Genomic DNA, 21751 nt, shown 5'->3' with positions numbered 1-21751 from the left:
GACACAGGCCATGTACTCACTGTTTTGGTGATTAAGAACGAGAAAGACACAATCGCCTCCCTCACTGAGCTTACAATAGAATAGAATAGGCAGGCTTATAAATAACTGACACGCCGGGTTTGGTGGCTCAGACTGTAATCCCGCGCCTTTGGGAGGCTGAGGTGAGTGGATTGCCTGAGTCCGCGGGTTCGAGATCCGCCTGGGCAACTTGACGAGACCTCATCTCTACAATAAATCAAAAAATCAGCCGGGCGTGGTAGCGCATGCCTGTAATTCTGACTACTGGGAAGGTTGAGGCGGAAGGATTGCCGGAGCCCAGCAGGTCGAGGCTGCGGTGGCCGGGAGCGGTCACTGCACTCCAGTCTGGGTGACAGAGTGAGACTCCAACTCAAAAATAAAAAATAAATAAAAATAAATAAATAAATAAATAAATAACTGACACTAATAAGATACAAACATAATATGTTGGCCACCAGGGTTTGGCCAGAGGGTATGTTCTATTACTTGGTATTCAACTGTTTTCAAAGCCCAGCTCAGGAATGTTATATTTGGGGGGGGGATCATGAGAATGATACTCAGTTCTCTACCACTCTGAGAACTCAAAATCCTGTCTTTATGTGAAACCAGACCACCACAGACTGTTCTGAGTGTCTGTTCTCTGCCTACACTGAGCTGTTCTCTAACGTAACTCACTCAGTGCTCACAGAGGGTGTCACAAGAAATAGGCTGTTGAAATGCAGTGTGCTGCAACTGTGGCGGGAAGGTGGTCAGCTCTATGGCCCCAGTGGAGCCTGTGGGGTAAGTCTGTGATCCTGCTTTTAGGATTCCACACTGAGATAAACATTGCCTTCCCTGTGAAACTTCTTTTAGAAGGCAGAAATTAATTCCCCAAATCACTCTTTTTATTTTGGCTGCCAGGAAGCTCAAAGCCATGCTGGAAGCTTAACTATAGTTTCGTGGCCAATTTTGTGGTCAAAATGGCTGCCTTCTTCCTTTTATGTGCTCTTGGTTTTCCATTTGTATTTAATTAATTAATTAATTTTTATTTTGAATATGTGAGATACAAGTCAGGGTTAGGTATGGTACTCTTTTTGATGAGGTGTGCCTCCTCCTCCCCTGGCAGTTTTCCACTACTGCCAATCCCTTTCTTGTATTTTAAACTGCTTTAGTACTGATTCCTAATTTCTGCTTGATTGGTAGTTTGGGGCACACGTTTATTCATCATTTCGTTTATAAGGCATCTCAAATCCTTTCTGGAATATCCATATTTAAGTAAGAATATAGATACATTAGAAAATATAATATGAAAGAAAGTTCAGTGTGAAGATAAAAGAATCGGTAAGGTGCTGTAAGAGAAACAAAATGTCAGAAGATCAGGCATGGGTTTCTACATAGGGTGGATTTCAAAGATGACTGAAAGAATGAGAAAGATTTGTTTGCAAAGAAAGGAGGAAAGACATTCCAGGAGAGGGAACAGCATGCACGAGGACACTGGAATGAGAAAATGCAGCACATGAGTCGACTAGTATGTGGCAGGGAAAAATGGCAGTCTGCAAAGGAATTATAGGACTCATGCTGTGATGGGTACAAATGAAGCTTTCCTTGACTCATCTTGTTTCTATTGATCTCCATTCCTCAGATGTTTTGAAACATTTGTTTAAATCACTCATTTGAGTTCTAATCCCACACTTTCCTGTCTGTCACAAACTACTTAACTCCATGTGGCTGGGTCTTATCTACTTATGACAAGCTTTGGTCATCTCTTCAGAGACTTTAAGATAAGAGTAATAGGTAGTCAATGAATATTTCCTAATTGAGTAGAAGTGACCTAGCCTGGGAAGGAGGAAGGAGGTCTGAGTAAGATACAATTCAAGTTGTTTCAGCCATGAATGTTTGTTGGCCAATAAGAGGGGATTCTATATCTCACTAGAGATTTTATTCATAGTGAATGAATGGAGTGAACAAGACTATGAAACTACTGAGTATCACAAGAACTTGTGCTCAACTCAAAGTGGATTATTTGAAAAATAAGGCTAGAAATGTTTGAAAAGTTCCACACTTTAGCACCTATTTTTAGGGAGTAAAATGAGAGAAAAAGAGAATCTTTCAAAATGCTGTAAGCTGCTAACACCAGAGGCCCTATTGCACTTTGGTCAATATTTTGCAACTTTTAAGAAAAGTGGGTGAAGACTGTGCCTTCCTCTTTGCTAGCCCACTTGGTTAGCACATTACCGTGTACATTGTCAATGACTGAAAAGTAACAGTAACTACTGCAAGTGGCGATTCTACATTAAAAAAAAATTCTTTTTGGAATGTCAATGTGATACCATTAACTGTTTCTATCCTTCCTTTCTGCCTACTCTCCTCTTCTAAGAGTTATATATGATGACTTCATTATAAGTAATTCAAATCTATTACGGTAAAATTTAATTGACTTCTATCTAGATTAGAACTTCTCAAACCTTATTGTGCCTGAAACTCACCAGAGGAGCATGCCAATGATGGAGAATCTCCTAGCACACACCTGGATTCAGAACATTTGGAAATGCGTGTGTGTTTTTTTTTAATCATAAATTGTCCAGGTAATCCAGATGCAAGTGCTTCTGACCACACTTTAAAAAACACTGTCCAGTCAATCTCCAAATTAAATGGGGCCAACAAAGAGCCCTTTAACTGGATCACGCTTCTTGGGTCTCTCTTATTAAGATTGGTTTCACTGAGTGATACTTGGCTCTACAAACCACCCAGTCCTACTAGAAGTCAACCTAGGCATACATAGGAATATGCACATCAAATAAGTAGAGAGATAAAAGGCAGAGATGTGAGTCATTCTCTAACCCATACCCTTTGAGAGGATGCAGTCAGCAGTCTTGCCAGGACAGCAGGTATAAAACCAGGTTGAATTATTTTTCTTTGTTTTTTTTTGAGTTGGTGTCTCACTCTGTCACTCAGACTGGAGTGCAGTGGCTGCTCAGCCTTCCAAGTAGTTGGAACTACAGGAATGCGCTACCATGCCCAGCTAATTTTTTTTTTAATTGTAGAGATGCGGTCTCACCAAGTTGCCCAGGCGGGTCTCGAACCCGCGGGCTCAGGTAATCCACTCACCTCGGACTCCCAAAGCGCTGAGATTACAGGCTGAGCCACTGAGCCTGGACGAATTATTTTTCTTGTGACTTTGCTGTCATCCTCCTTATGACATCAGAGAACCACATCTTTCTCTAGACTCAGGATTAGTAGCTGGACCATCTTTCCCACACTAGCTTTCTTTTTATCCTGTGGACACTGAATTGTGTGATTGAGGCATCCCCTTTGCACTGCATGCTAACTCCTTGGAGCCAAATAACACCCAACTTTTGCAATTCTGTAGTATTTAAGTTTGCAATTTTTTATTTAAAAGTATGTGTATGGACATGTATACACACACGTACATACACACATATACGTATGTATATGCAAACCTCACTCCTGGTTTCGCTCTGTTAAATTCTTGCTTTAGTCCATGGTGCAAGCCACTTCTGTTAATTAATTAAAGTAAGAATCTCTCACTCTGTCATTCAGACTGGAGTGTAGTGGCATGATCCCACTCACTGCAGTCCTGACCTTCTTAGTTCAGGTGATCCTCCTGCCTCAGCCTCCTGAGCAACTGGGATTTCTTTGTAAAGACGAGGTCCTGCTATGCTGCCCAAGCTGGTCTTGATCTCCTGGGCTAAAGTAATCCTACCACCTCAGCCTCCAAAAATACTGGGATTATAGGCCTGAGCTACTGGTCCATTTATTTTTAAAGTTGATTCTACCTTGCTTTTTAATATATGTTTATATGAGTTTTTAAAAATCTGTTCTGAGGCTAGGCATGGTGGCTCATACCGTAACCTCTGCATTCTGAGAGGCAGAGGTGAGCAGACTGCCTGAGCCCAAGGGGTTTGAGACCAGCCTAGCCAACTTGGCAAGACTTCATCTCTACAATAAATCAAAAATATCAGCCGGCATGGTAGACTTCCAGCTACTTGGAAGGCTGAGGTGAATGATCACCTGAGCCGAACAGATCAAGGCTGAGGTGACTATGATTATGCCACTGCATTCTAGCCTGGGCAACAGAGTGAGACTGACTCAAAAAAAAAAAGTTCTGAAATAGTAGAAAGTGTAAATATATCAAATGAAGGAATACATTTATTCCTTAAGGATATTATGCGAGTTTCTTTATAGCTCCTGAATCAACTCAAGATAGTGAGTCTGAAAATCAAGGTGATGGAATCACTTCTCAACACTGAGTTCCAAGAACAAGAACCCACTCTGAACACAGACACAGCCCCCCAGGTACTCTGTTTTTTCTACCTCTCAGTCTACACACTGTACCAATTTTCTAATCAGTGTGTATTAAGACTATATTTTATGGCTAGGACATGAACATCAGTATGTAGTTGACAGGAGGTACAAATGCTTAGGAATAATTAATAGTTAATTTTTATTTATTCAGTTATCTTTATAAGATGCATTTAGTGTCAAGCAATGTGTCTACCTAGTAGGAATTATGTGAACCACTCAGAAACAGTTCTGGATAATTCTATCTGTGTACATGGAATACTCCATGCCCCATATCTGCTTGAGTGAGGTACTTGGATCCTTGTGCTAATGCTAAAGGAATAGATACAGCAGCTGACACAACTGCCCGCGGTCCTGCAACCTTTTGGCCACACTGGAGAATTGTCCAAATTATGCAATGAAGCTCAGTGTGTGTGTGTGTGCGTGTGTGTGTGTGTGTGTGTGTGTGTGTGTGTGTGTGTGTGTGTGCACGCGCATGCGCATGCATGTGCTCATCTGTGTGTGTGTATATGAGTGCATGTACATGAAGCTTGACCAATAACTGAAAGACTCACAACTTGCAAAATCAGCCACAACTAGCTCTCTTACAAACACTAATAACTGAATAACTGTCTGTATTGGCATGAAGCAACAGAAGGAGGGAACAGCTGAAGAGTACTTTCCTTAGGAGAAACAAAAACAAAAACCAAAAAACAGCTTTTGCACCAAAACTTAACATAAGTCAATCTACATAACCATCCTTCCATCCATCCAATCAACATTTAATGAGTGCCTACTAAATATAAGAAATGCTAGGTGCTCTGACTTGATTACATTGGTTCTTTTTCTCTTCCCCACAAAAATATCTCTCTTGTTTTCTAAATACTTTCCTCAATGTAGAAAGACACAAGTCTGGCCCCATTGAAAAGGATATTTAGGACAACAAAGCGTATTGATGACATCACAGAAATACAGCCTCATCAGTTAAAAGACAGTACCAGGAATTACTTCCTATGGCTGTGATTCTATGAGAAACCAAGAAAAGAATTCTCACTGCAGGGCTCTCCTCAGGTTGAGTCTTTCATCTTAGAGAATGAAAAGCTTTGTTTTGCCTCAGTTGAAGAAATTGCATTCTGCTTTTTTTTTGAGTTTAAGTCTCACTGTGTTGCCCAGGCTAGAGTAGTACAGTGGCACGCTCGAGGCCACTGCAGCCTCGACCTGCTGGGTTCAGGCAATCCTTCCACCTCAATCCTTCACCTTTCCGAGTAGCTAGAACTGCAGGTATGTGCTGCCACACCCAGCTTATTTTTTGACTTATTGTAGAGACGAGGTCTCCCCAAGCTGCTCAGGCTGGTCTTGAACCCCTGAGCTCAGGCATTCCTCTCTCCTTGGTCTCCCAAAGTGCTGGAATTACAGGCTTGAGCCACCATGCCTGGTCAGAAATTACATTCTTTTTGTTTTTTGTTTTTGTTTGTTTGTTTGTTTGTTTTTGAGTTGGAGTCTCACTCTGTCGCCAAGACTGGAGTGCAGTGGCTGCTCCTGGCCACCACAGCCTCGACCTGCTGGGCTCCGGTGATCCTTCCACCTCAGCCTTCCAAGTAGTTGGAACTACAGGTGCACGCTACCACGCCCAGCTGATTTTTGATTTATTGTAGAGATGAGGTCTCGCCAAGTTGCCCAGGCGGGTCTCAAACCCGCGGGCTAAGGCAATTCACTCATCTCAGCCTCCCAAAGGCGTGGGATTATAGGCTGAGCCACCCCGCCTGGCAGAAATTACATTCTTAAAGAGGAGATAAAGGGTGAAATGAGTTTGGGGGACTTTCTTGGGGATTCTTAATCCTGTTCATGTCCAGCCAGTGTCTGGGGAAGCATCCTTGCCCTCCCACCCTTCCTCCAAGCACATCCCAGCTCTCAAGCTTTTCTTAGGTGCAACTTGTTGAGAACGGGCACCTGGGACACTTGTGTTTCTATTTTTTTTCTATCCAATGAGAACTTTCCCCTGTTCTAAGGCACAGCAGCAAGTGAGTTGGTCTCAGGCATATAGTTTTTTTTGCCACGGTCACACCAAACGCATGGCCTCTGTATACATGTCAACAATCTTTCACTAATTACTAAGAACAGTTTTGTCAATCTTTTTTTTTTGAGTTGGAGTTTCACTCTGTCGCCCAGACTGGAGTGCAGTTACCGGGAGCGGTCACTGCAGCCTTGACCTGCTGGGCTCCAGCAATCCTTCTGCCTCAGTCATTCAAGTAGCTGGAACTACAGGCGTGCGCTACCACACCCGGCTAATTTTTTGATTTATTGTAGACATAGGTCTCGCCAAGTTGCCCAGGCAGGTCTCGAACCTGCGGGCTCAGGCAATCCACTCACCTCAGCCTCCCAAAGTGTGGGATTACAGGCTGAGCCACCGAGTCCGGCTGTTTTGTCCCTCTTATAAGGCACAGGGCGAATGTTACCATTGCCACCTCTAGGCTCAACCCCAAAGGATGGTCCCTCTCACATCTAACTGCATCAAATCAGCTTCCTGTGAGTACTGAAAGCCACTCAGTGACAAGTCTACGATGAAATTCAGTAAAATAATTCAGGCCAGATGTTTTGCCAAGCACTCTGCACTCTTAACTTTCCTGTTTGGAAGGTAACTGAAGTCCACTGAACACAACTATATGCAGGGTAAATGATAAATCATACATACCATAGAGGGAATTTGAACATGTTTGCCAGCACACTTCACAGAGATGGATTTAGATGATCCCAGCAAGGGAGAATTGAATTTGTGCAAACTTCACTCAGGTACACCTCTTGGTACATACTTTAACAATGAGGAGTAACTCGTACAGCACAGCCTGGTGGATAGATGTCCTTTCACCCATTCTCCCTCAGTTAGTATTTACTGAGCACCTACTACATACAAAGCACTGCACTTAGCTCTGGAGAGAGGGCCTTTGTGAGAGAGGAGAATAAGAAAGCTTTTACATAAGTACATACTGATGACAGATGAGAATGAATGAAATTTTAAAAATAAGGTAGAGAGGCTACCAAGAGTCACAGGGCAGAGTAGAGAGCCATTCTACATGAGGGTGGTCAGGAAACGTCTCACAGAGGATGTGACACTTGTACAGAACCTTATTGAAGGACAGAGATGAGGAACTACCTGGAGTTAAGTTTCAGACTGAGCTGTAGCAAGTTCACATCCCTGAAGCAGAATCTCGGGGTGACCAGATGGCTGGCCACAATGAGTGATGGGAGAGACTCCAGCCCACAGACACCACTGGGCGGAGCTGAGATTTAATCCATTGCCAACAGGAAGTGAGCAAAGGAGGAAGGCTGACCCGTCTGAACCCTAACTTTACCTCTTATTAGCTATATGCTCTTGGAAACATTATTTGACTTCTCTGAGTGTCATTTTCCTCACCACGGAAGTCACGATAAGGATACTTATTTCTAAAGGTTGCATGTGATATTGTTTCTAAACTTTATACCAAAAACCCTGATAAAGAGCAAGGATTCACTGAGTGAGGAACCATCGTTGTATTTTTAGTTTTATGTAGTAAGTATCCTCTGAGGGACTTTCAGTCATTGTTTCTATTAAATTTAGTTTGCTGAATAAATAAGTTCTCAAATTCAAGAGAGATATTCCTTTGGGTTGGATTTGAATTACTTCTGTAGTAATGAATTACTCTTATTATTAAAAACTGTATTACAGGCCAGTGGTAACTGGAATTTTAGATGTTTAAGAACATGTGAAAGAGCAATATACAGTTTGCTACTTTTTATTTGGCCAGATAACAAAATATAAAGGAAAAAACCAAGCCTATCATTAATTATAAATAGTATTTTATAAAAGATGGGATATTTAACATCAAATAATCTCAGAGAAAGGAGAATTCCTTCCTGAAAAGGTCATTTTTCATAGACATACACATAGACATGTATGTGTGTGCGTGCATGAGTATGTGTGTGTGTCTACCTGGACATTCTCTTCTTTCTCCCTCCGTGTGTGTGTGTGTGTGTGTGTGTGTGTGTTTTCTTTTTTGGCAAAATAAAGAGTTAGGAGCCATGTGCTGCACTTTCACATGTTTTTAAACTTTAACACACACACACATATCACACATGTACATCTGCCCTCATCTCTCTCACTTTGCTGGAGAGCATGAACATATTCCTGTATATGACCAGACTTCTGCTCTCTCCTACTGATAATCCCTACTCTGGACAACAATGCCACGGGAAGGAGGAGAAAAGGCCAGGGACACACAACCCATCCTCAGGGAAGGTGCAGTTTGCACACTGCAGACACCTGACCTGCTGGCACGATGACTCTGCGCTCGTTCGTGGTCATGTTTGGGGGTGGCATGTGCTTCTCCTCCATGTAGTTGCCGTAGTTCATCCCCACGGTATCTGGGCTGCCCACCATCTTCCCTTTGGCCATGCTGCATTCATCAGGGGAGTTCCTGGGGGATAAGAAGATACATTCTTCCTTTATTACAGCAGCCACCAAGATCACGCCTCTGTGGTCTTCTTCTGACACTCAGAGAGACCCGTGGAAGGACAATGGGAAGATAACGAGGAAGAAAGGAGAAAAGAGAAGTATGAGAAGGCAGATACAGTGCCTGTTATAGACCGAATATTAGTGCCCCCCCCCCCGCAAATCCATATCTTGAAACCTTAACTCCTAATGGAATGAGGTTTGAGGGGAGACTTGGAAAAGTGATTCGGGTTAGATAAGGGTCATGATGGAGAGGTCCCTATGATGGGATTAGCACCTTTATAAGAAGAGGAAGAGACTGGAGCTCTGTCTCTGTTATGTAAGGGCATAGCAAGAAGGTGGCCGGGTCATCTGCTACCCAAGGACAAAGCTACCCAGTATGGTGTTTTATTATGGTGGTCTACACAGGCTGAGACAGCACCCGTGCCCGGTAGAAGGAGAGAGCACTCACAAGGAAAGCAAAACTACGTGCCTTCTACTTTTTAAGCCAGCTCCTTCTGACACCATCATGTCAGAACTCCATCTGTGACAGCTGATTTGGAACACTTAAGGGAAGAGTGAACTGCTGTTTGTTCTCACTGTGTGACAGTAAACAGGCTGGGCAGACAGATGCTGAGAGGCAGCACCAGGGATACTAGCTACTTGCCAGGTGTATCCTAGAACAGTGTCCCTTTCCAAAACCCTAGAATGAAATTCTTGCTTGAATTGCAATGTCCTGCAGCTAATCTTTGGCTATGGCTCTTTGAAGGCACACAGTGGTCCTAAGCATAGGTGCAGGCAGGAAGGGCAGGGAAGGATGGGGACTGCCACTGGGAGAAGTAGCACAAGAGAGGACTCTGGCAGCCCTAGAAGACCCCTGGGAAAGAGATGTGAAAGCAACTGTGTGGATGCAGAGAGGAGTCACATGCTGACCCTGGGCAACAGGTCATAAGGTTGCTATTAGTAAGGCAGTCACTGTCATTTGGATAAAGCCAAACCTATTCTTCTGGAAAAAAAAATTTTTTTAAAGGTGAGATGTGAAAGCTGGAGGACATTAGTAAAATCATATCTAACAGGGAAATGCCAAGAACAAAATTTAGCTTAAGCAGGAAACAGGAAAAAAAAAAGTGCCAGTGCCTTCTTGGATGATTAACCCCTAGATGGTGAACCCAGGGTCATTGTAGCTGAGGGGTCTTGATATTCAGGTTCTGTCATCTAAGGTGAATTTCCAGAAATGCCTCTCAAGCTCTGGCCGATGCTTTTTTCTTTTTGCATATTCTCGGGAATCTGAGAACCTTCACTATCTCTAGAATTTAGATTTCTATCTCAATGTTTAACGTTGTAGGTTCCAGTCCAATGTGTCTTTGTTTGTTTAGTTGGAGCCCTCCAGGGAACATGCAGATTCAGAGGGCACAGGCTTGGCATGAACTTGACCTTCAAGTCTGGGAAGGTCAGAGGAGCAGAAGGGCACTCTCTGGGCAGGACAGGGCTGAAGTGGGACAGAGAAGGTCATTACACACCCGAAGGCCACAGCAGGGATGTGGACAGAAAGGGTCAATCGAGAGCTCAGTGCCCTAGAAAGAGTTTGTTCAGCATCTAGAAGCTTTGATATATAGATTTGTTCTCAGCATTGCTTGCAGATGTATCTAGAGCCTATAGAGAGATCTTGGTATTGACAGGGAAGAGGGCACAGTATCATCTGTTGATGGAGTTTACAGCCAGGGTCAGGTTGCCCAGGACTCAAGTCCTACTTTGGACCTGGAACACACAGCCCTGCCTGGTGGCATCCTCACAGCTGTACTAACATGAAGGAAATCTTAAATAATCACGGTCTGGGTTCCCATGGAGTAGATCCCGAACATTTCCACAATGGCCTACACATGCATTATTTCCTCTTGATGCTATTTTTCCTGGCTTCAAACACTTATCTCTAAAAGACCCATCCTAATATCAAAACACAGAATGTCTTCAGTTGAGACTTAGTTTCCTATTCATTTGGAAAATTCCATCAATTGAGTGGAGTGTGTATGTTTTGGTATATTTGTCTCAAGGAGAGGAGTTACTAGGGAAGAGAAGTTAGAGGGATTTGGTTCTTTAGGAAAAGGACTTTAGATGTAATGGGAGTAACTCAAGTAACAGCTGTAAAGTCTAGGACAATCTTTGCTGATTCAATCATTCACATATTCATTTAGACAATTGTTATTGAGAGTCTACTGTGTACAAGGCACCATCTGTTCTTTTTTCTCCAGCCATGCAGTTAACCACCTGAAAAATTAAAAATCAAAGAGATAGCCGGGCTCGGTGGCTCAGCCTGTAATCCCGCGCCTTTGGGAGGCTGAGGTAAGTGGATTGCCTGAGCCCGCGGGTTCGAGACCCGCCTGGGCAAATTGGCGAGACCTCATCTCTACAATAAATCAAAAAAATTAGCTGGGCGTGGTAGCACGCGCCTGTAATTCCAGCTACTTGGAAGGCTGAGGCGGAAGGATCACCGGAGCCCAGCAGATCGAGGCTGCGGTGGCCGGGAGCGGCCACTGCACTCCAGTCTGGGCGACAGAGTGAGACTCCAACTAAAAAAAAAAAAGATCAAAGAGATATGTAGAATACTGGGGATTATGAACTCTCCAGATCAATGTTTTAACTCCTTATAGTTGAATCTCCATATAAAAAGGCAAGCACTCTAGGCATGGATTACAAGAGTTTACCTATGGCATTAAAATAAATCTGTCACCAAATCTGGATATGATAAGCGATTAAAATGCATGTTGTCAGTGCTTTCCACAACTACATGATATTTAAAATAGGAACAATGTTCAATATAGTGATTTTGTTTTCATCTTATAACTAACACAATTCATCTCATTAGCTTTTCCCCTCCCAGTTTTCAATTATAGAAAACAGCATAATGAGACCATCAGATCCTATTTTCAAAACTTATACTTTTAAAACAATGAAAGAAAAACCCTTTTCCATTGTATTTTGTTTTAGCTTTTAAAAAAGATAGAATGGAGCCATGTTTTTGACCATGTCAAATGATTTTGGTAATAACTCTAAGGGAACTCTAGCCCCAAAGAGGGGAAACGGCCACCCCACAGGGTCATCAACATGCTAGACCCAAAGCAAGTATTCAACAAATATTAGCTAAGTGGGCCCCAGTTTCTCTATTATCACCTTTTAGTAATTTCCTCTTCCAATTCTCTTGGAAATTTTAACAGCAAAAGAGTAGCATTAGCACGTGTGGGCTTGGTTCTGAGAGTGGAACAGTTATCAATCCCTACCACAGTCCACCGAGGTAGGTTCTGGCATCATGTCCACTTTACAGAGGTGTGAACTGAATACACAAAAGACAAGGAACTGGCTCTGGGATTCACAGCCAGGGGGAAGCAGAACTGAGACAAATCTGGGTGGCCTTAACTCATCATCCATGCTTCAAGCTCCTGCATAGATCGACTCCAGAATAAAGGCAAAACACAAAGACACCGTCCTTTAAAAGATAAACAGATCTTAATTTCAGGAAGGCATCAAGAACTCCCTGGCCATCATGCTACTCTGATTTAAAGTGTGCATTGTCGCACTCATCCTGACATGCTGTCCTAGCCCTGTCATTCCCAGCACAGCAGGTGTTCGACACAACCAGAACATACATACAATATATGAGTAGGAAAGAGGGAATGATTCCTAAGAAGAAAAAGGATTTTTCAAAGGCATCGATTACTTTCCTTAAGAAAATGAAATCTTATTATGACTCTGAGAATTGAAAAGCGTTCATTTAAAAGTCTCACAACAAATATACTTTCAGTTCTTTGCCCAGGTGTGATAAGAAAAGATCCACATTGCAGAAATCCACCCCTTGCTTACCGCACTGCAGCTAAACCTGTATCATGTGCTCCAAGGCTCACATGTCACCAGAGAGAAACTTCCCACTAACAGCTTAGTGTTCCACCTACACCAAGCACTGTCCAGAATAGAGGATCGTGCATTCTCCATCCTAACACAGTAAGAATTTGGAGGTTCAATGCATTGTTTCAACGTGCACATAGCTAGAGCATGCCTTTAAACACTGCATTCTTAGAACTTGCCTACCTGTGTTGCAGCAGCTCCTGTGAAAAGTGTAAGGCTGTTCGTTAGGTGCCTGTCTGGTGGATAATTATTTGGCAAATTTATTAAATGTATCTGGCTTATGGTTTAGGCATAAATTCCTGTTTTGCAAATAAACATGGTTCAAGATATTGCTCTCAAAGACTCTTCTGAGTACATACAAAAATCATTGCGTTTTAACTATATTCTCAATTTCATGTGTTTAGGTCTGGGTTCTATTTGTGACCCAGGAAACACTGGTTTTGACAGTTCTATATGATATGTGGCATCAACAAAAGGGAATAGGAGCCAGAAGGCAGATGCTTTCCTCTGCTCACAGCAGGAGAAATTCCATATTAGATGGGGGTGCCCAAGAGGGAAAGGCTGATTCAGAACGAAAAGTTCTGAGAAGGAATTGGATGGTGGCCAGGGTGCCAAAAAGCCAGTTGCATCCTTTCCCAATGCCCTAATAACACCCTTGGGGCCACACAACTCGGGGACTTTAGTCTCTGCAGCAATTTTATACTTTCCCACGGCACTTAGGCATAATTGTAGTCACTCAGGAGAATATAGAAACAGTGTAGGAAGACATCTCAATCTTCATGATGGAAGAGATAGAGCGTTGGTGTTCTTCTGATAACTGGAGACATGTTCTCAATTAAATTGGCTTATTGAGTCTCAAATAATAATCACTCTTAAATGACATGGGGAGAACTAAGTTCTGATTAAAACCATGAGCATTGACTTCTTAAAACACATTAGTAGCTTGAGTTATTGGTAAAAGGACATGGCAAAGAAAATCAAGTAAACTGAAAATTTTGTTAATCTTAAACTCATGTGAGAAGGCAGTCATGTTACCAAGCCCTGTTGAGTCCTCATAGTGTTACAGAATCGGGGGGCTGGAAGAAGCCCCATTTCCAAGCCTCCAGGAATGACTGTCTGTAAACTACTTGGATGAACAGATGTTTAGCTTGAATTAAGAATTCTCTAGGGAGGGGACTTCATAATTTTCCTCTGCAACCCTAGAGTTATATGTATGCGTATGTGTGATGGTTATGAATATATTTTATTCCCCAGCCTGTCCTCAAACTACATGAAATTTGAGGTAGAGTACAAAATGCATATAAGACAAAATTATAACAGAAATAATTAAGGTAATATAAATGAGTGGAACACGAGGGCAGAAAATAATCAAGAGATAAAAGCAGCTCATTGGGTAAGCTTACTATTTATTCTTGTTAGAGGTAGAACATCAATTTATCTCTGAGCTCTCTACTGACCAAAGCAAAGAGGGAAGTGCATCTGATTACAAAGCTCAAAGTATCAAGACAAACCAGTTTGTCAGCAGAAGCAAAGCTTTTCTTGTCCTCAGATTTGAGAGCAGTTTCTACCAGGGTTTCTCATGAAGATAACTGGGTGGTGTGGTAAACAATATCCTTCCCAACATTCCATAGTACATGCAAGACCATTCTAAACAGTGCCAGGAGGAACTAGTGACAAGCAGGGACTCCCAGCATCCAACTCTCAGATGCTTCTGTCACAGAAGTCCAGAGACTATATGTCTGCAGCCTAGTCTCCACACTGGCTGGTTTTTGACACAGCTATTGGAAAGAATGGACAAGTAAGTGAGGTTAGTGCAGAAATTTAATAAATAAATATTTAAAAATTTCAAGAAACCTTAAGAGATATGGTATTATATATTTCTCTAGTTTTCACAGTCTCCTAATTTCTAGATTTTTGAATCCAAATTTGTCAACATTAAATAGGGTCTCTGACAGCATCTAATGCATTGTGGGTAAAAAAAATCTTCTCAGACCTTATTTGGTTCATCTTCTAGGCAATGTTTGATTGTTCATTCATGCTAAGGATGGCTTCTAACTCTTTTCATGTATTTATGCTACAATAAATATATCAGTAAAACATTTAAAACAGGTCCTAGCACACAACAAATGCTATGTGCTAGCTGTTATTATCAATTCATCCCATCCATACAGCTCCATGAAGTAAACACTCTTAAACAACAGAAGTTTTACAGATGAAGCACAGAGAGGTTGAATAACTTGTCCAAGATCACATAACCAGAAGTGGAGGAACCGGGATTTGAACCTAGATAGTTGGGTACTGACTCCAGTACTTCCCACCACACTCTAAGGCCTCACAGACATAAAATATCACCAGATGGACCCCCAGAAGACTCAATTTCATCACTATTAAGGATTTTCAGAAGAATATCCTCATAGTGGCCGTGAAGGCAGTCATGGAAGTGAGTGACAGATGTGAACTGAGTAGGGGCAGTCACGTGGGAACAAGGCAGAGCCCTGAGAAAGAATTGGAAGATGCCAGTGTTTATTTGGACATCCATATAAGCTTTTTTTTTTTTTTTTTTGAGTTGGAGTCTCGCTCAGTCGCCCAGACTGGAGTGCAGTGGCCGCTCCCGGCCACCGCAGCCTCGCCTGCTGGGCTCCGGTGATCCTTCCACCTCAGCCTTCCGAGTAGCTGGAATTGCAGGCGTGTGCGACCACACCCTGCTGATTTTTTGATTTTTATTGTAGAGATGAGGTCTCGCTGTCCAGGCGGGTCTTGAACCCGCAGGCTCAGGTAATCCACTCACTTCAGCCTCCCAAAGGCGCGGGATTACAGGCTGAGCCACCGAGCCCGGCCCATATAAGTTTTGATAAGTTTGGTCAGAGAAGAAAATTAGTCACTTCAAGTTGCAGTTAAGTGTCCTTTGCTCCTCCCCCAAACTTCATTGAGGTGCTTGGCACGGTGCATGTTTTAAATACAGACGATGGTGAAAACTACATGTGTGAAAGAGAGTCAGATAAGAAGTTCCCATGCTGAGAGAGCAGAGTAGGAGTGAATCTGACTTAGACTGTGGGCCCAAGAAGATGGTACTGAGGACCAAGACAGGAACTAGATCACAGAGAAAGTAGCCAATTGAATTTTTTTTTTTTTGAGTCAGAGTCTCAGTCTGTCACCCAGGCTGGAGTGCAGTGGCATGATGGTTGTTCATCACAGTATCGACTAGTGGGGTTCAGACAATCTTTCTGTCTCAGCCTTCCGAGTAGCTGGAACTCCAGACACGCAACACCATGCCTGGCTAATTTTTTGATTTCTTGTAGAGATGAGGTCTTGCCAAGTTGTCCAGACTGGTCTTGTACCCCTGGGCTCAGACAATCCTGAGCCTCCCAAAGTGCTGGGATTATAGATGTGAGCTACCACACCTGGCCAGTCAATTGAAATTTTCTTTTTTTGTTTTTTTTTTGAGTTGGAGTCTCACTCTGTCACCCAGACTGGAGTGCAGTGGCATGGTCATGGCCACCCCAGTGTTGACCTGCTGGGCTCAGGTGATCGATCCTTCCACCTCAGCCTTCCAAGTAGCCAGAACTACAGGTGTGTGCTATCACACCGAGTTAATTTTTTGATCTATTGTAGAGATGAGGTCTCACCAAGTTGCCCAGGGTGTTCTCAAACCCGTGGGCTCAGGCAATCCCCTCACCTCAGCCTCCCAAAGTGCTGGGATTACAGGTCTGAGTCACCGCACCCAGCCTCAATTGAATTTTTTTACGATTACATGGATCCCAGCTCAAGATAAAAGCCTCATTGAGTTGTTTCCCTGCATTATACCTTTAAAAAAAAAAGCCAGGGTGGGGGGGTTGTAATATGTCTGGAAAAACACACTGAGAAATATAAAATATAAAATAAACTTGGCATCTGACTTTAGTTTTCTCACATCAGAGTCTACTTGCATTGGGACAGATTCCATCATGGAAAGAGTCTGCAATGAAATGGCAGAGCCTTGGCCATTAGCTTGACAAGCATAGAGTCTCAGCCCTTATGAGTGTGAATGGACCTTATTTATCCAAGAATGCCATGAGTATAGCCCCAAGGGACAGCCCAGAGTTCACTAGCCACATTCAATCTATTCACCCTCCCTTCTGAAGACTTAGCAGAAGCACTCACCTTGAAGAAAGTCCAAGACAAGTCAAAATGTAACTGGAGAAATCAATATGTCTTCTTTGAGTAGGTGGAGGCAAACTTACCATTCCTACCATAAAATTTACCATTCTTCAAGACTCATCCTCCTTTCCGTTCCTTTGAATTCCTCTTGTACCTGGACACAACTTTCCACTCCCTTGCTCTCCATCACACACTGGAGGAGTATTCCTGAGTTCCCTCTCTACTGCTATCAGACAACTCTGGTAGCAGAGTCCAAGGCTGCCATGTCCATTCTAACCCCTTCCATAGCCTTTGGCACCTTAGAATAAGTCCAAACTCCCAAGATTCTTTTAGGGAATATGACACTGGGGCTGCTCAATTCATTCATTTAAAAAATATTTATGGAGCCTCTCTCTAGGCCAAACACTGTCCGGTGCTAAGGATGCATCAGTGTCCTTATTCTCATAGGGGTGGCATTTAAGTGGCCAAAGCCCCTCTCTCTGACTCCACAGTCTCTACCCTCAAAGACCACACTCCACACCACCCCTACCATTCTCTTCCCTTTGAGCCTTTGCTTTTGCTATTATTTCTGATGGTAATTCTGCCCATAATCACCTGGTACCTGCCATGTTCACCTGTCCAAGTTCACCTGTAAGGTCTCTGTGAGCCTTTCCTGGGCCTCTAGGGAAAAATGTATCCTTTTTACTTCCATCATTTTCTGTACCTTCTCAGTAAATGTCTGTGGAATAAATTAGCGAATTTATGAATGAGTCTCCCCAACTACACAGTAAGCATCCCATCTTATATCTGTGGGGCAAGAGAAAGTCCTTCATCTTAAACTCAGGAAACCAACATCGACTTTGGTTGACCTTGAACAAGTCACCTAACCTCTTGAGGCTCAACTTCCTTATTCATAAAAAAGGAATGAATCCCTCTCTGAGTTGCTGCAAGAACACCATGAGATGGTGCACGTAACTGTGCTGGGGAAGCCGTGAAGCACTCTACGAATGAATACATGTGTATGCCTCTGCATGGGCGGGGGGGTTGTTGGCAACTGTTCATAATTGAATCTCAATGAACTCTTTTGTGGGTCAGCAAGCTAATGTTTGCTCTTGTGCAGCATCCTGTTGATTAGAATGTCACTGTCTTCCAGAACACTCTTGTTAGTTTATGAGGCAACTTCATGTTAAGAAGAACTTGGTGATGAAGCCACATGGTAGTAATGTAAAGGCTTTATTTGGCATCTCTACCCTAAGAGGCCAAAGAGGTCATCAGTCCTGTGAGAGGACCCCTGCCAGGAGGCTGGCTGGGGACAAGCATTCCAGGCCTGTCTCAAACCTGAATACAAATAAATCCCTTCTCAGGTGGTTTTCTTCATCAGGATCCTGAAAGCACATACTTAGTCCTAATCGACTGAACAAACTCCTAATCAAGTTTCATAGCATGGATCGAGGTAAGTCACCACAAAGGGTATTTTTAGGGCCCCAGACAAGGAGGGGATTGTCTGGAGAGTTGTGGGGTAATTTGTGGGTCTGTTTTATTTCTGAATCAGAGGCAGTGGAAAAGCTGTTTCAGACCCCATGGCCCAAGCAACGGGTGGGGCTGGGCAGTGATTCATGTAGAACTCCAGGCTCAAACTGAAACCGTAGATGTTTGTCTTCACAGCTGTGTGTTATTTTTACCCTTACTAAATATTCTTTCTTACACCTGGAATTTCAGCCTCTTCCCAACAGTCCTGTTCCTTCCCCCTTCTCCGAAGCAGTTGAAGACAAAATTAATTAAAAAGTCACCACCAGCTCACCAACAGTTAGCTCTTTGTCCCTAAAAGGGGTTTGAAGTTTCTCTGAAAAGGTTTCATGATTTAAGTTTATATTTCTCTTTACAGTTGAAAATGAATATCAGCAATCTTGAAAACTGGTGGGAGGAAGTATATAATTTTGAGATTTTAAAAATGTTCTATAAACTAAGATCTCTATAAGCAGTTACCTGATAAAGATCAGGTCTTTTCTATCTTGTGTGTGCCTTTTTGTTTGTTTGAAAGACTCCTTTTTTCAGAGAGGAAAGAATTCAGCCCAATAGCCATTATTGTGCCTCAGGTTTTTATTTATATGAATTCTGGCTAACTCAAATGATTTTACTTTCTTTCTATCTTTTTTTTTCTTTTTATTTGAGTTGGAGTCTCACTCTGTCACCCAAGCTAGAGTGAAGTGGCAGGATCATGATCCACTGCAGCCCTGACCTCCTGGGCTCAGAAGATCCTTCCTCCTCAGCCTTTCAAGTAGCTGGGACTACAGGTATGTGCCACCATGTCCAGCTAATTTTGATTTTTTTTTTTAGAGACAAGGTCTTGCTATGTTGCCTAGGCTAGTCTTGAACCTCTTGCCTAGGCCTCCCAAAGTATTGGGACTACAGGCATGAACCACTATGCATGGTCTTCAAATGATTTTACTTTCAAGATAGAAAATGCCAAAGAAGTCCCTGCCTTTCCCACTGATAGCACCCACTGTCACCCAATGGAATTCACTTGTGAAGAACATTAAGAACACAACAACTCTTATGCTCTTCTCCTCTATGAAATAGCACCCATTCCTTTGACATCCCAAGAGATAGCATAGACAGTAACAAGTCATTGCTAAGGATGAGGGATGAGGAGATGTCTACTCTGGATAGAGAAATAGTAGCAGAGTTTCTGTGTCCCTTCCTAACTTTGCCATCTTTCAATCCATGTCTCTGTTCTACAGCACAATGAATTGACATCTGTAAAGACTCAAGGCTCCATCCAAGTAGGACGAACTATTCCTAATTGAACTCACTGCTAGAACCTGAATCTTTGCGCTCCAACCTCCCCAAAATCCATATGTTGAGAACCCAGCGTGACAGTATCTGGATGTGGGGCCTTTCAGAGGTGGTTAATCATGAGGGTGGAGCCCTCAAAGATTGGATTTCTGTCCTTGTAAAGGGACCGCAGGGAGCTCCCTCCCCCTTCCGCTGTGTGAGGTCACTGTGAGAAGACACTATCTACGAACCATGAAACGGGCCCTTTCCAGATATCAGATCTGCCAGTGCCTTGATCTTGGTTTTTCCACCCTCCAGAACCACAAGAAATAAATTATATTGTGTATAAGTCACCCAATTTATGATATTTTTGTTATAGCAGCCTGTGCTGACTAAGGCACTATTATAGTTAGGAAAAATCATTTAGTTTCAAAGGCTCCAGCCCAGGGCCACCCCAGCTTGGAAGGTGGCCGAGCTTAATTAGGAGACATCTTCTACGTCAATCCAAGTCAGAGCCCTAAGGCAGAAAACAGCAAATGTGATTAGTGTTGTAGATTTCACTGACCTAAAATAACATACAAAGTTCTATAGAAAGGGTAAAAAAACATATATAATGTCAAACCTCAGTGAGTCAAAGTAGAAAGGCATGCAGACAGACCAGGCCCAGTGAACCACTTTTAAACCCTAAATATTGAGTGCTGCACATAAAATGAGACAGTCTGATATTGACAGACCTTCAGCCAAGATTTCATTGTTTGTAGTAGCTGGGCAAAACATCTTTTCTAATACAATGACAAACAGGGTCTATGAATAGACACCATCCTAAAACTAAGAATTTTTTTTTTCATTTTAATTTCAATCCAAGCACTCAGTCAGGGCCACCGAAATGCTCAGATTGCAGGTGTTTTCACCACGCTTAGTATTTTAAAAATACGGTTTTGTTTGGAGAAATCTTGTGAAGTTATGTAACGGCAAATGTCAAGATAAATGCAGGTAAATTGACCTTCCGTGATAAAATAAAATGAGAAGAAATCAAAATTCAGTGGGTGGTAAGATTTAATGTCTCTTAGAGGACAAAAGATAGAATGTTATGTTATTGCTCTTCTGACACCTAGAGGAAACCCTGCTATTCTTGCCAACACAGAAAAGATGTCCAGTTAAATGAGTGAGTAAAGAAGAGCTCAGACCTGGGATCAAACAGACTTCAGCAGGTAGACTTGAGCAAGCTATGAAAACTTTTATAAGCTCAGTCGTCTTCACCTATAAAATGGATATGATCATAATAATGCCATCTCATACAGTTAATGAGGAAATTAGATATGTCATATAGTAAAAACTATTAATAAACCACAGTGTGTTATAGAGATATTGATTAATACTCTCTCTCTCAGAGTTTTTCTCTCCTGCCCAGCTGGACTGGATCACATGCCTATCCCTGCTATCTCTGGGTCCTGAACAGCCCTCTCTGTATTGCATGTGACTCACCATCTCACAGAATCTCTTTCACCATGAGCTTCTCTTCATCCATCTTCATAGAAGCTAATGCAATGCATGAGGCAGAGTAAAGACCAAAGGATGTTGGCTTAGTGAAAGTTTTCTCAACTTCGACACTGTTGACATTTGGAGTCAGGTCATCCTTTTGGGGGGGCTGAGCATGCTGTCCTGTGCACTTACAGTAAGAGGTTGAGCAGCATCCCTGGTCACTATCCCCTAGATGCCAGTAACACTCCCAGTTGTGACAATAAAAAATATCTGTGAGCTGGGCTCGGTGGCTCAGCCTGTAATCCCACGCCTTTGGGAGGCTGAGGTGAGTGGATTGTCTAGGCCCGGGGGTTCGAGACCTGCCTAGGCAGGCGAGACCTCATCTCTACAATAAATCAAAAAATTAGCCAGGCATGGTAGTGCACGCCTGTAGTTCCAGTTACTTGGAAAGCTGAGGCGGAAGGATCGCCGGAGCCCAGCAGGTCAAGGCTGCGGTGGCTGGTAGCGGCCACGGCACTCCAGTCTGGGCGACAGAGTGAGACTCCAACTCAAAAAAAAACCCCAAAAAACAAACAAAAAAAATCTGTGGATACTGCCAAATGTCCCTTGGGCAAAATCATTCCTATTAAGAACCACTGATTTAATGAATTAAGATCCACTGAAGTCAGGCGAGGGGAAAAGAATCTCTCCCTCTTTTTTTTTTTTTGAGTTGGAGTC

At 42.8% G+C, this 21751-nt stretch overlaps 1 protein-coding gene across 5 annotated transcripts in view; it reads right to left on the bottom strand.

Moving 5' to 3' along the window:
- ERG (ERG, ETS transcription factor) overlaps nucleotides 1-21751 on the bottom strand; it is a 295512-nt gene that overhangs the window by 41241 nt on the left and 232520 nt on the right. For all 5 annotated transcript variants that reach the window (XM_008056777.2, XM_008056781.2, XM_008056778.1 and 2 more), the window contains one exon: nucleotides 8602-8750. In XM_008056777.2, the coding sequence (XP_008054968.1) occupies nucleotides 8602-8750 (149 nt within the window). The remainder of the gene's footprint in view (nucleotides 1-8601; nucleotides 8751-21751) is intronic.

This window comes from Carlito syrichta, unplaced genomic scaffold (genome assembly GCF_000164805.1).
Source record: "Carlito syrichta isolate Samal-C Ts95f unplaced genomic scaffold, Tarsius_syrichta-2.0.1 Scaffold302518, whole genome shotgun sequence".
NCBI lineage: Eukaryota > Metazoa > Chordata > Mammalia > Primates > Tarsiidae > Carlito > Carlito syrichta.
This window is presented reverse-complemented; position numbering and strand designations above follow the sequence as displayed.